Source organism: Oncorhynchus clarkii, unplaced genomic scaffold (genome assembly GCF_045791955.1).
Source record: "Oncorhynchus clarkii lewisi isolate Uvic-CL-2024 unplaced genomic scaffold, UVic_Ocla_1.0 unplaced_contig_8866_pilon_pilon, whole genome shotgun sequence".
Taxonomy (NCBI): Eukaryota; Metazoa; Chordata; class Actinopteri; order Salmoniformes; family Salmonidae; genus Oncorhynchus; species Oncorhynchus clarkii.
This window is the reverse complement of record NW_027261151.1, coordinates 98,970-113,744: the sequence shown is the minus strand read 5'-3', so window position 1 is coordinate 113,744 and position 14,775 is coordinate 98,970. Positions and strand designations below refer to the sequence as shown.

General features: G+C 43.0%; 1 protein-coding gene and 1 pseudogene across 1 annotated transcript in view; both read left to right on the top strand.

The window, feature by feature from the left end:
- Positions 1 to 1,206: 1,206 nt before the first annotated feature.
- Positions 1,207 to 3,101, top strand: LOC139405480 (OX-2 membrane glycoprotein-like; annotated as a pseudogene).
- Positions 3,102 to 4,912: 1,811 nt separating this feature from the next.
- Positions 4,913 to 14,775, top strand: part of LOC139405477 (OX-2 membrane glycoprotein-like) — a 30,289-nt gene continuing 20,426 nt past the window's right edge. The window contains exons 1-5 of the mRNA XM_071147808.1: positions 4,913 to 5,099; positions 9,387 to 9,463; positions 9,566 to 9,674; positions 9,865 to 10,188; positions 13,973 to 14,302. Of these exons, the coding sequence (XP_071003909.1) occupies positions 9,599 to 9,674; positions 9,865 to 10,188; positions 13,973 to 14,302 (730 nt within the window). The 5' untranslated portion in view covers positions 4,913 to 5,099; positions 9,387 to 9,463; positions 9,566 to 9,598. The remainder of the gene's footprint in view (positions 5,100 to 9,386; positions 9,464 to 9,565; positions 9,675 to 9,864; positions 10,189 to 13,972; positions 14,303 to 14,775) is intronic.

Here is a 14,775-nt window from a genome sequence, read left to right as displayed (position 1 = left end):
CGGTAGCAGAGAGAACAGTCTGTGGCTTGGGGGTAGAAGTAGTTAAGGGTCCTGTTGGTTCCAGACTTGGTGCATTGGTACCGCTTGCTGTGTGGTAGCAGAGAGAACAGTCTGTGGCTTGGGGGTAGAAGTAGTTAAGGGTCCTGTTGGTTCCAGACTTGGTGCATTGGTACCGCTTGCTGTGCGGTAGCAGAGAGAACAGTCTGTGGCTTGGGGGTAGAAGTAGTTAAGGGTCCTGTTGGTTTCAGACTTGGGGCATTGGTACCGCTTGCTGTGCGGTAGCAGAGAGAACAGTCTGTGGCTTGGGGGTAGAAGTAGCTAAGGGTCCTGTTGGTTTCAGACTTGGGGCATTGGTACCGCTTGCTGTGCGGTAGCAGAGAGAACAGTCTGTGGCTTGGGGGTAGAAGTAGCTAAGGGTCCTGTTGGTTTCAGACTTGGTGCATTGGTACCGCTTGCTGTGCGGTAGCAGAGAGAACAGTCTGTGGCTTGGGGGTAGAAGTAGCTAAGGGTCCTGTTGGTTTCAGACTTGGGGCATTGGTACCGCTTGCTGTGCGGTAGCAGAGAGAACAGTCTGTGGCTTGGCGGTAGAAGTAGCTAAGGGTCCTGTTGGTTTCAGACTTGGGGCATTGGTACCGCTTGCTGTGCGGTAGCAGAGAGAACAGTCTGTGGCTTGGCGGTAGAAGTAGCTAAGGGTCCTGTTGGTTTCAGACTTGGGGCATTGGTACCGCTTGCTGTGCGGTAGCAGAGAGAACAGTCTGTGGCTTGGGGGTAGAAGTAGTTAAGGGTCCTGTTGGTTCCAGACTTGGGGCATTGGTACCGCTTGCTGTGCGGTAGCAGAGAGAACAGTCTGTGGCTTGGGGGTAGAAGTAGTTAAGGGTCCTGTTGGTTCCAGACTTGGTGCATTGGTACCGCTTGCTGTGCGGTAGCAGAGAGAACAGTCTGTGGCTTGGGGGTAGAAGTAGCTAAGGGTCCTGCTGGTTTCAGACTTGGTGCATTGGTACCGCTTGCTGTGCGGTAGCAGAGAGAACAGTCTGTGGCTTGGGTGGCTGGAGTCTTTCAAAAAAAATTGGGGCCTTCTGACGCTACCTGGTATAGAGGTCCTGGATGGCTGGGAGCTCGGCTCCAGTGATGTACTGGGCTGTACGCACATCCTAGAAGTGCGTGTGTTGTAGTAGTTTTATGTCATGTGTAACTCTCTTCATGCAGGGCTCTCTCATCTGGTGAGAACACAGCAGGTTGTCACAGCAACCCTGGGAGAAGATGCAGTCTTAACCTGTGAACTCATGAAACCCAAAGACGTGCTGCAAGTCACCTGGAAAAAAATGACACAGGCAAAATGTGAACATTGGCTCCTATAGCAAACGATTTGGACCAGTAGTCAACCCACCTTTTCAGAGGAACGTGGAGTTTGAAGACGAGGGACTGCAGAACTGCTCTATCGTCATCAGAGGAGTGTCAAGAGGAGACGAGTCCTGCTACAAGTGTCTGTTTAACGCCTATCCAGAGGGAGCTATCAGTGGAACCACCTGCCTCCATGTAAATGGTAAAAATCACATTACATTAGGTTGGGGAAGAGGGGATTGAAGGGACACTACCACTCCAAAGTCTAGCGTAAGTTTGTCAGATGTTTTCAGACCTTTTAAACATGGACTTATCTCAGCTGAAATCTATGTTCTAGGCCATCTGGTTTGAAGATTCAGCTATTTGCCAGACTCCCAAATCAATGGAGAAGATAAGCAGCAAGTCCTTTACAGATCTGCTGTGCTCATCTTTTCCATCCATTTGGGGTTCAGGCATATAATGTGGATTCATCTTAACATAAGGCTACTTTTGAGGTCTTAAACAATGTGTAATATCCCTTTAACACTGGAACAATGTGTAATATCCCTTTAACACTGGAACAATGTGTAATATCCCTTTAACACTGGAACAATGTGTAATATCCCTTTAACACAGGGACAATGTGTAATATCCCTTTAACACAGGAACAATGGCCTCCAAACATCATAGATCAATTTGACCATGTGATGTGCATGAAAACATGATAGTATTTACATTCACTGTGAACTGTGTTTGTTGTTGTTCTATAGAGCTGTATGGACCCTCACTCCTCATCACACAAACCAACAACAGTCACACCACTCTGTCCTGTTCTGCTACTGGATGACCTGTTCCTACAGTAACCTGGGAAGACACAGAAATTCCAGAAAATTCCACAATGGTCAATGTCACCCATCACAATGGAACTGTCACTGTCACCATAACTTCCACGCTGGCAGCATTCAGTCTACCTGACAAAGACACCAGGGTTGGCTGTATGGTGTCACTGTTCTCTGGAGGTGTCACCAATAACGTATCCATGGTTATTCCAGCTAGAACACAAGCTTCATTTCCTGGTGAGAAGTGGTTCTGTACATGCCTACAGTAACAATCAACATGCTGGTGTCATTCTGAAGTACTGTCTCTGTATGTTCTGTGCTAGGTGTACCTGAGGTCACTGATGGTGACAGGATCAGTGGTCAGTCATTAATCTAATGACCACAACTAATCTCTGACACTCTTATCTGTGAATTGTACCATTCTCATCTTGTCATCTTTCACATGTAACCCAACAGGGATTGGTGCAGTGATGAGTTCACTGTGTTTCATTGCTGTGGAACTGTTGTCATGTCTTGTCATGTTATGTCTTGTTCCTGTTCTTTCTCTTCACTCTGTCTCCCTCTGCTGGTCGTATTAGGTTACCTTCTCTTTCTCTCCTCCTCCAACTGTTCCTCATCTCCTCTAACTACCTCATTCACCCTCTTCCCACCTGTTCCCTTTTTCCCTCTGATTAGGTCTCTATTTCTCTCTCTGTTCCTGCTTCTTTCTTTGTCAGATTCTCGTTTGAGTTTCTCATGCCAGAAACAAACTATCGTCTCGTTTGCTTCACCCTTGTCCTGTCCCGTCCTGTCGGAATCCGCCTGGCAAATGCATCCTGTTCTCAGCTAACTGTCTTGTCGTTTGTACTGTGTCCAGTTCATCTGATGCTACGTGAGATCAGGTACCACTGTTCCTCTACGACCCGCGCCTACCCAGAGAGACCTGCAGCCTGTCGCCGCTAACCCAGCTATTCTCCTCTGCTGCTAAGAAGGGGGCTCTTTTGTAATTATCAGAAGGACTTTTTGTTTCATTTGTCGCCCTCTCTGCGGGTTGTCTATTTTTCCATTATCTACATCTGAAGAGGATCTATGTCTTCCCTGTGTTTACATTAAAAGACTCTGTTTTTGTTAAACCGCTTTTGGGTCCTCACTCACCTGCACAACAACTGTGGTACTGTGGTGCAAACTGAGAAATACAATGAGAAGGTAAGTTTTACTGTTCAGATGACAAAGAGAAAATACAGTATTACTTTGACATTGTTTTTGTAAGTTTGACAATCAGTCTTTAGCCCAAATCCCACAGCCAATGACGGAGAACAGGAAGAACTATCAACGCTCAGCATGATGACCCTGAAATCCAGAGGTCTAATCTAACACATATTCAAATGAGTTGCATTCCTGCATTGTTGTTCTGATGTTACTCATGTCACTTACATACCTCATAAAACAAATATGTGAATTACCCTGATTTATACAGAACAATATGTTAATTACCCTATTTACACACAACAATATGTTAATTACCCTGATTTATACAGAACAATATGTTAATTACCCTCTTTACACACAACAATATGTTAATTACCCTCTTAATACACAACAATATGTTAATTACCCTATTTACACACAACAATATGTTAATTACCCTCTTAATACACAACAATATGTCAATTACCCTATTTACACACAACATGTTAATTACCTTCTTAATACACAACAATATGTCAATTATCCTCTTTACACACATGTTAATTATCCTATTTATACACAGCAATATGTTAATCACCCTCTTTATACACAGATATGTTAATTACCCTCTTAATACACAACAATATGTTCATTGCCCTCTTTATACACACCGATATGTTAATTACCCTCTTTACACACCGATATGTTAATTACCCTCAATACACAACAATATGTTAATTACCCTCTTTATACACAACAATATGTTAATTTACCTCTTTATACACAACATGTTAATTACCCTCTTAATACAAAGCAATATGTTAATTACCCTCTTTACACACATGTTAATTACCCTCTTAATACAGAACAATGTGTTAATTACCCTCTTTATACACAGCAACATGTTAATTACCCTCTTAATACACAACAATATGTTAATTACCCTCTTAATACACAACAGTATGTTAATTACCCTCTTAATGCACAACAATATGTTAATTACCCTCTTAATACACAACAATATGAAAACGTTTCTAAAGGATTGCAGAGCGACTATCATACGGAGACAGAGAGACAGTTTAGTTGTCTTGGACAGATACTGATTAGCTGACTGAATGGTTAATGACACGCATATAGTCCTGCGGGTTATTGTATAAATATGTTCATATGTATTCTATGTAAATATATTAGCAGTTTGGTCATGAAGAAACACTAGATGTGTGTGTTTCATTCTTCAATTTTTTTTATATATTTAAGTGTTGTAATATTATAGCCTACACAATGTCATCATAATGTACTCTGTGGTGTGTTTTGTGTGCGTTTTTGTTTTATTATTTCTTCACTTTATAAATCAAATGCTGTAACAATGTTGTAATGTATGGAATTGTCATAAATCTGCTGCTGGCAAAGCTTAAACGAATTGTCTGATTCTTCTGCCACTCGAGACCAGCCAATGTTGCAAACAATTGCCACTAGGGGTCGCCTGAATATAATTTAGGGAGAGAGGTGGTAGATAAAAGTGTTTTGATAGTTTTGCAGCGCTCATGCAACATCGCCAACAGCGTACCCAAGACAATTTGCTATATAGGTCCACTTGACAGTCTCTGTTCTCTGACGCCGCTCATGTAGAGGCAGAACGCATCACACCCGATCTGTTCAGCTTTAATACTTTTGAAGCATGGATTTGATAGTCAAAGTGTAGAATATTGTGTTATTGCAGAGGACGGAATTAAATACATCTCATTATTACTAACTCCATGCACTGCTCAACGGGTAAGTCGTTTTCTTTTTTTTACCAGTATTCATTTGTTATAGGGCCCAGTTAAAATAAAACATTGTGTTCTGTTTAATATGCATAGAAATGCGTTCATCATAACGCTGTCTATATTGCATTATTTTCTAAAGGTGGTAGAAGTCTGTAGGGTTAGCCTATACATTACGTTAGTGGGGTAAATTAGCCTACTTAAGTAAAAACACTTTAAAGTATTACTTAAGCCGTTTATTTTGGATAACTGTACTTTATAATTATTTTTGTTTTACTTTTACTGGTAAGGCAGGACAGAATTATGATCCCGTTCACGCACCAATCAATATAACGCGTTGTCTTCCCTACTGCCTCGGATCTGGAGGACTCACTAAACACAAATACTGCGTTTGTCAAATATGTCTGAGTGTTGATGTGTCCGTGACTGTCCGTAAAAAAAACAATAATCGTGCCTTCTGGTTTGCTTAATATAAGGCTTTTGATGTATAGCATTTACTTTTACTCAAGTATGACGCTACTGTACACTCAAGTAGTATTTTACATGGCGACTTATTTTTACTTGAGTCATTTTCTATTAAAACATCTTTACGTTGACTCAAGTATTATCATTTAGTACTTTCCCACCACAGCATTACGTTAATAATATTGTTATAACAATTGTTTATATCATGTTTATATATTTTTGTATCCCAGTGCAGTTTTTAATCGAGGATTATGACAGAAATAGCATCATATTGAAGTTGGATGAAATTGTATTTTGTGCAATTGCCTTTTTTTGACTAGGACATCATTCAACTCATGTGGATCAACTGTTAGCCTACATATTGCTAGTAGGATTATCTCAACCTTTTATTGAATTAATATCTTCAATGTATCACCTTTATATGCTCAATAGACACCCCCCCCCCCCCCCCCCCACCCTTCCCCTCCAAAACAATGTCCTATTATAGTCAAATAGCCTAATCATGGTATTGCATGGTAGTGAATCCATCAACAGAACAATTACAGAAACCCCATAGGTTGGTACATCAACTGAACAAGCCTTAACAGGCTCTGAATTCCTCAAATGCCCACGTTGAATCAAGTCTGGTGATCTAATGATATAGAATGTCTGGACTCCCCAGTCTTTGATTTGGACATTAGAAAGTCCACGCACCTTGTTACTGAGAACTAAACAAACAGCTGTTGAAGATGTTAACACTCTGCACACACATGCACACTGTTTGGCCCCTGAGGACAAGTGTGCTCTAACGTGTTCCATTCTTGTATAGGCCTACTGCCTGTGAAAGGCCAGTTTTCCTTTACTCTGTGGCAATGAGGTTGACGTTTAAGTTTGTTGGCTGTGCCATGCACCCTTTGATATGGAATCAGTCAAACATGGCCCAGTAATAATCTATGCTATTATATTCGGTGAAATCCAAGTCAGTTTGATACAGGAATGGAGTTTCTGTGTCATGTTTTTCAAAGAGATGCATGAGGGGCATGGATTTGTCTGTTATGGGACTGTTTCATCTGGAAATACTGGTTTCTATGTTTACATTCACTCCATATACTATGTTTTATTCACGATAAGATGCCAGAACTACTTTTTTAATGTGTATAGTGGAAAAAGAGAGGAGCCGTTTTAAACTTTGCCCAACGGGGCAGACGGCATGTTTGAACCCAGACGGTTTACGTCGTAAAAGACCCAATGAACTGCCTATAAAAGACTGGTGGGTTCGCTCTGGTCTGGTCGTGTGGCTTATATCAGTTTCTTTTTCATTGTCTAAGTGGAGGTTGCCTCTGTAGCTGATCTGAGATCAGTTTGGATATGTACCTCCACAGGAGAAGGGATAATCATTGTGGTTGTGTAAACGGATCCCAAATCAGCTCTTAGGGACACCCTCTGCCTGGAGGGCTGTTTCTCCTTGCTTTGTCACAACCTCCCACTGGCTCTCTTAAACAAGTGGATTTCCCGGCAACGCAGACACAGGAGCATAACCACAAGTGTTTTTTATAGCCGCTGAACCATGCTGAGCTTGGCTGGCAGACCTCTAAGCCCATGCTCAGACAGACAGTGCTTTACAGTAGGCCTGAATCCTCTAGGTGTACATCCACCGTGCTCCATCATGGCTAGTACTGGCTGTTATGGTGGTTCCTCTGTTTCCTCTGTCATGGACTCATCTTGCGTCGTTCACAGATTTTTGCTTCTGGTTTGATTGCACAAACATGTTTTTTTGAGACCGGGGGCTGGTGCATTGCAGACATCAAAGCAGCACAGCTGGCCTTCTGTTTGCCAGGTGATTATAGTCCCAGTGGGTAGGAGTGCAGCACAGCTGGCCTTCTGTTTGCCAGGTGATCACACTCTCAGTGGGTAGGAGTGCAGCACAGGGGTTAAGACCTATAATCTGACAGAACTGATGAATATGCTGTTGTTGTTGTTGTTGATCTGTTGAGTCAATCCCCATGGCGATAGCCCCTCAGACTAACAACACTGTTTGTGTCACTTAGCGTAACCAACCTGGTGCGGTGCAATGCTACTGAAAATAAGCTCCACTTGATTAGAGCTACCGAGCCATTATCCAGTTTAGTTTTCATCCACTAAGCAGAGTGTTAGAATGCTACAGTACATCAAAGGTTCTAATGCAACGTTACACAGTGGCATGAAAAAGGGTTCAAATACTATTTCTTATCTGGATTAGATCTGATCTTCATCTTAGTCACAGCAACAGACACAGTCTGCTTAAACTAATAACACACCAATTATTGTATTTTTCTTGTCTATATTACATCATTTAAACATTCACAGTGTAGGATGGAAAAAGTATGTGAACCCCCAGGCTAATGACTTCTCCAAAAGATAACTGGAGTCAGGAGTCAGCTAACCTGGAGTCCAATCAATGAGACGAGATTGGAGATGTTGGTTAGAGCTGCCCTGCCCTATAAAAACACTCACAAAATGTGAGTTTGCTATTCACAAGAAGCATTGCCTGATGGGAACCATGCCTCGAACAAGAGAGATCTCAGAAGACCTAATTGTTGACTTGCATAAAGATGGAAAGTGTTCCAAAAGTATCTCTAAAAGCCTTGATGTTCATCAGTCCACAGTAAGACAAATTGTCTAGAAGTGGAGAAAGTTCAGCCCTGTTGCTACAGGAGAGTCCGTCCTGCAAAGATGACTGCAAGAGCACAGAGCAGAATGTTCAATGAGGTTAAGAAGAATCCTAGAGTGTCAGCTAAAGATTTACAGAAATCTCTGGAACATGCTAATATCTCTGACGAGTCTACGATACGTAAAACACTAAACAAGAATGGTGTTCATGGGAGGACACCACGGAAGAAGCCACTGCTGTCCAAAAAAACATTGCTGCACATCTGAAGTTTGCAAAAGTGCACCTGGATGTTCCACAGCACTTCTGACAAGATATTATGTGTACAGATTAAACTAAAGGTGAGTTGTTGAAGGAACACACAACACTATGTATGGGAAAAAAAAGGCACAGCACACCAACATCAAAACCTCATCCCAACTGTAAAGTATGGTGGAGGGAGCATCATTATTTGGGGCTGCTTTGCTGCCTCAGGGCCTAGACAGCTTGCTATCATCAACGGAAAAAGGAATTCCCAAGTTTATCAAGACATTTTGCAGGAGAATGTACGGTTATCCGCCAATTGAAGCTCAACAGAAGTTGGGTGATGCAACAGGACAAGACCCAAAACACAGAAGTAAATCAACAACAGAATGGCTTCAACAGAAGAAAATACTCCTTCTGGAGTGGCCCAGTCAGAGTCCTGACCTCAACCCGATTGAGAGTCTATGGCATGACCTCAAATGAGCGGTTCACACCAGACATTCCAAGAATATTGCTGAACTGAAACAGTTTTGTAAAGAGGAATGGTCCAAAATTCCTCCTGACCGTTGTGCACATCTGATCCTCAACTACAGAAAACATTTGTTTGAGGTTATTGCTGCTGAAGGAGGGTCAACCAGTTATTAAATCCAAGGGTTCACATACTTTTCCACCCTGCACTGTGACTGTTCACATGATGTGTTCAATAAAGACATGCAAACGTATCATTGTGTGTGTTATTAGTTTAAGCAGACTGTTTGTCTATTGTTGTGACTTAGATGAAGATCAGATGAAATTGTATATTTTATGACCAATGTATTCAGAAATCCAGGTGATTCCAAAGGGTTCACATACTTATTTTTCTTGCCACTGTAGGTTATAATGCTCTGTTATAATTGGTTATAATGCTGAATAGAGGGTTACAACGTTGAGAGAGTTGTGTCCTCCTCTGGTTCCTGGATCCAGCTACAGGAGTCCGTCTGCCAGTAAGATGAGGTTGCTACAACACTGACCGACAACACGTCTCACACACTGGATCACAGGTAGGGGAAGAAAAAATCTGATTCAACTTTATATGCTGAAGTTCATTGTGGCTGTGGATGTTCCATGGTGCTATTTTTAACAATAGTCCTGTTCTCTATCAGTAACCTGGATGCAACACACTCCCGCAGACCAAGATGTGTGTATCTGCCCTGTCTCGGTGGCTGATGCTGTGTCTGCAGCTAGTGGTGATGGTGGTTTTCAGGACACAAGGTAGCCAACACTCAACATATTTCACTACGTTACAGTAGGTTTAGGTGCCATGTTGAATCAAATAGAAAATGCTATTCTTCCCTTGCAGTGAGAAAGCCTGTTTGACTTGGTATGTGGTCGACCACCTTAAAATAGTGAATTGTATTGAGTTTCAGTGCTTCTCGTTGGTTGACTTCCTGTCATGTGTCAGGTGAGGTCATCGCCCCCTCCAGCATGACCGCTGTGGCGGGCCTCCCCTTCACGCTGGGCTGTAACGTCACCATAGCAACAGGCGACACGGTCAAGCAGGTCCGCTGGCTGAACAAACACAAGCAGGTTCTCCTGGCGTACGAGCCAGGCGAGTCGGTCAGAACCACCTCCCGCCAAGACGACGTGGAGCTAACTTCCTCGCACCGCAACGTCAGCGCCATCACCATCAAGAGGGTGGGGCCTAACGACGAGGGCTGCTACCGCTGCATCTTTGACATCTACCCCAGCGGAGCACAGGAGGGAATGACCTGCCTCAGTATCGAAGGTGAGTTTGGCCTCAGTCTAAACAAGGTGGTTTGGTAAACCACGCTCATGTGATGAGTAGCATTGCCTGAGACCTGAAGACTTGCATTAGTGCCCAGAGGTAATGCATAGGCTTTAGCTCAGCATGCTCGGTCAGTCACACTTTTAAGGACTTCCAGATATACTGTAGATTCCAGGACTATGGCATGCAATAGTATGCAATCCTTAATTTCTCCTCCTCAAACACTCTCTCTCCAGCACCAGGTGGCCTTCCTCATTGGGTTGGCACATTCCCAATTGTTACATTTTTCTAAAATAGAAAACAAATCCTCCTGTGAATTTGTTTGTAGGTCCCATGTTTTTCAGCACAGTTGATTTGTCTGCTGATTGTGTAAGGTCATGAAAAGTCAGCATGCTCACTTGGCCCTCCCATCCCAGAATATATCAGTTGTGGATAATCAGAAACAGGAAGTGACCAGGGCCCCGATACTTTCTCTGAATATAACGACCACAACAAGAGGACACCTCTAACCCTCTGTTGTATTACTGCCTCAAAATATGCACTATATATACAGCAGTATGTGGACACCCCTTCAAATTGGTGGATTCGGCTATTTCAGCCACACTCATTTCTGGCAGGTGTATAAAATCGAGCACACCGCCATGCAATCTCCATAGACAAACACTGGCAGTAGAATGGCCTTACTGAAGAGCTCAGTGACTTTCAACGTGGCAACGTCATAGAATGCCACCTTTCCAACAAGTCAGTTGGTCAAATGTCTGCCTTGCTAGAGCTGCCCCAGTCAACTGTAAGTGCTGTCATTGTGAAGTGGAAATGTCTAGGAGCCACAACAGCTCAGCCACGAAGTGGTAGGCCACACAAGCTCACAGAACAGGAGTGCTGAACGCATAGCTCATAAAAATCATCTTTCCTCGGTTGTAACACTCACTACCGAGTTCTAAACTGCCTCTAGAAGCATCATCAGCAAAAGAGCTTTTCGTCAGGAGCTTCGTGAAATGGGTTTCCATGGCCTAGCAGCCACACACAAGCCTAAGATCACCATGCTCAATGCCAAGCGTTGGCTGGAGTGGTGTAAATCTCGCGCCATGGGACTGTGGAAATGCATTCTCTGGATTTATGAATCACGCTTCACCATCTGGCAGTCCGATGGACGGATCTGGGTTTGGCGGATGCCAGGAGAACGCTGCCTGCCCGAATGCATAGTGCCAACTCAAAAATTTGGAACTAGGAGGAATAATGGTCTGGCGCTGTTTATCGTGGTTCCGGCTAGGCCCCTTAGTTCCAGTGAAGGGAAATATTTTTGTATATATCTTTTAAAAATATATTTTCCTTTATAATTTTCCCCTAACCCTACTACCCCTTCCCTAATTCGAATAAACTAATGGACAAAAACACTTAGGCCTCTTCTTCCAGCTAATAAATACTATATACATTTTACAGACACAATGTATTTTACAATAATAATCTCTTGTTTGTTTTTAATCCCATCCTTCATCTACCTCCAACCCCTCTCATATACAGTGGCAAGAAAAAGTATGTGAACCCTTTGGAATCACCTGGATTTCTAAATAAATTGGTCATAAAATATACAATTTCATCTGCTCTTCATCTAAGTCACAACAATAGACAAACACAGTCTGCTTAAACTAATAACACACAAACAATTAAACATTTTCATGTCTTTATTGAACACACCGTGTAAACAGTCACAGTGCAGGATGGGAAAAGTATGTGAACCTTTGGATTTAATAACTGGTTGCCCCTCCTTTGGCAGCAATAACCTCAACCAAACGTTTTCTGTAGTTGCAGATCAGACCTGCACAACGGTCAGGAGGAATTTTGGAACATTCCTCTTTACAAAACTGTTTCAGTTCAGCAATATTCTTGGGATGTCTGGTGTGAACCGCTCTTTTGAGGTCATGCCACAGAATCTGAATTGGGTTGAAGATAGGACTGGGCCACTCCAGAAGGCGTCATTTTTTTTCTGCTGAAACAATTCTGTTGATTTATATCAGTGTTTTGGATCGTTGTCCTGTTGCATCACCCAACTTCTGTTGAGCTTCAATTGGCGGAGAGATAGCCTATAATGATGTGGATATACTGATTGGGTATTAGCGGGACATCCTGTATGATAATTAGCTGGATTTACTTACTTATTTACTGGATATGCTTATCAAGTAATTGACCTGGATTGGGAATTCATTTTCCCTTCGATGATAGCAAGCTGTCCAGGCCCTGAGGCAGCAAAGCAGCCCCAAACCATGATACTCCCTCCACCATACTTTACAGTTGAGATGAGGTTTTGATGTTGGTGTGCTGTGCCTTTTTTTCTCCACACATAGTGTTGTGTGTTCCTTCCAAACAACTCAACTTTAGTTTCATCTGTCCACATAATATTTTTCCAGTAGCGCTGTGGAACATCCAAGTGCTCTTTTGTAAACTTCAGATGTGCAGCAATATTTTTTGGGGGGACAGCAGTGGCTTCTTCAGTGGTGTCCTCTCATGAACACTATTCTGGTTTACTATTTTACGTATCGTAGACTCGTCAACAGAGATGTTAGCATGTTCCAGAGATTTCTGTAAGTCTTTAGCTGACTTCCTAGGATTCTTCTTAACCTCATTGAGCATTCTGCTCTGAGCTCTTGCAGTAGTCTTTGCAGGACGGCCTCTCCTGGGGAGAGTAGCAACAGAGATACTATAGAGATACTTTTGTAACCCTTTCCAGCTTTATTCACGTCGACAATTCTTAATCTTAGGTCTTCTGAGATCTGCTTTGTTCGAGGCGTGGTTCACATCAGGCAATACTTCTTGTGCATTGTTGTGAGTGTTTTTATAGGGCAGGGCAGGTCTAACCAACCTCTCCAATCTTGTCTCGTTGATTGGACTCCAGGTTGGCTGACTCCTGACTCCAATTGGCTTTTGGAGAAGTCATTAGCCTAGGGGTTTACATACTTTTCCCCAATGTTTAAATTATGTATTCATCATAGACAAAAACAATTAAATAAGTTGTGTTATTAGTTTAAGCAGACAGTGTGTCTATTGTTGTGACTTCGATGAAGATCAGATCAAATTTCTGACCAATTTATTCAGAAATCCAGGAAATTCCAAACGGTTTACATGCTTTCTCTTGCCACTGTATCTCTGAAGACCATCCAGTGAAGGGACATCTTAACGCTACGACATTCTAGACGATTTTGTGCTTCCTACTTTGTGGCAAAAGTTTGGGGAAGGCCCTTTCCTGTTTCAGCATGACAATGCCCCCGTGCACAAAGCGAGGTCCATACAGAAATGGTTTATCGAGATCGTTATGGAAGAACTTGACTGGCCTGCACAGAGCCCTGACCTCAACCCCATCGAACACCTTTGGGATGAATTGGAATGCCTACTGCGAACCAGGCCTAATCGCCCAACATCAGTGCCCAACCACACTAATGCTCTTGTGGCTGAATGGATGCAAGTCCCCACAGAAATGTTCCAATATCTAGTGGAAAGCCTTCCCAAAATAGTGGAGGCTGTTATAGCAGCAAAGGGGGGGCCAACTCCATATTAATGCCCATGATTTTTTTATGAGATGTTCGACGAGCAGGTGTCCACATACTTTTGGGGTTGTAGTGTGCATAAGGTTTTAAATTAAGCCAAATGATTTCTATATTTAAATGCCTTGCTGAAATGTAAGCCTCCAAACACTTTGTCATATCTCTCTAACCCACCACTATGAATGTGCTCCTCCCATTCCAATGCTCACCTATTGATACCTTCCTCTGTCTCCCTGTATCTGACCCAGTCAAAGTGGGCAATGAGGGTAATAAAACAGCCATCAGCGGGAAGCTGGCCACCATGTCCTGCTGGTACGGCCTCCCAGACAGGGTACGCCAGGTCCTGTGGAGAAAGACTGCAGAGCAGGGCGACACGACCACGTTGGCCTCCTTTGCCAAGCGAGGCCAACCCAGCATTGAGGAACCTTATCGGGGACGCATGACCCTGAACCCCTCCCTGGGAGACACCCAGCTCTCCATCAGGCCGGTGAAGACGGAGGACGAGGGCTGCTACACCTGCGAGTTCCACACTTACCCAGAAGGCACCAGGAGCGCCACGGCCTGCCTCTTTGTATATGGTGTGTATGGATGGGGGTTATTAGGGGTCATTTGGAAGGTTGTATTGTTGTATTATATCTCAGGGAGTATATCCACTGAGACTATTGCTGTAAGGAAGGTTTTAATTGATTATGGTTTTTGCTGGAATTTCCTGCTCCCAATCTTCACTGATAAAGATGTGGCTCAAAACCAGTAGCAGTCATCTACTGCCCAGCCATTCTAGTATATTTTATATTTAGTTTGTTGGAAAACGTAGCCATGTGCCCCAAGGTAGTCAGTTGTTGTGCTCATTGAAAGCCAAACAGGCCCATTGAGACTGGATGAGATGATGTGTGTTTATGTCTATACACTCCAGGTCATTAAAGGGCCATGTGTAATCACACTATAATCACACTGTAATCACACTGTAATCACACTGTAAAAATGTGATGATTTCCCGGATGATGTTGTCATAGTAGACATTCTAATAGTAGATTGGAAGGAATAGTAGATA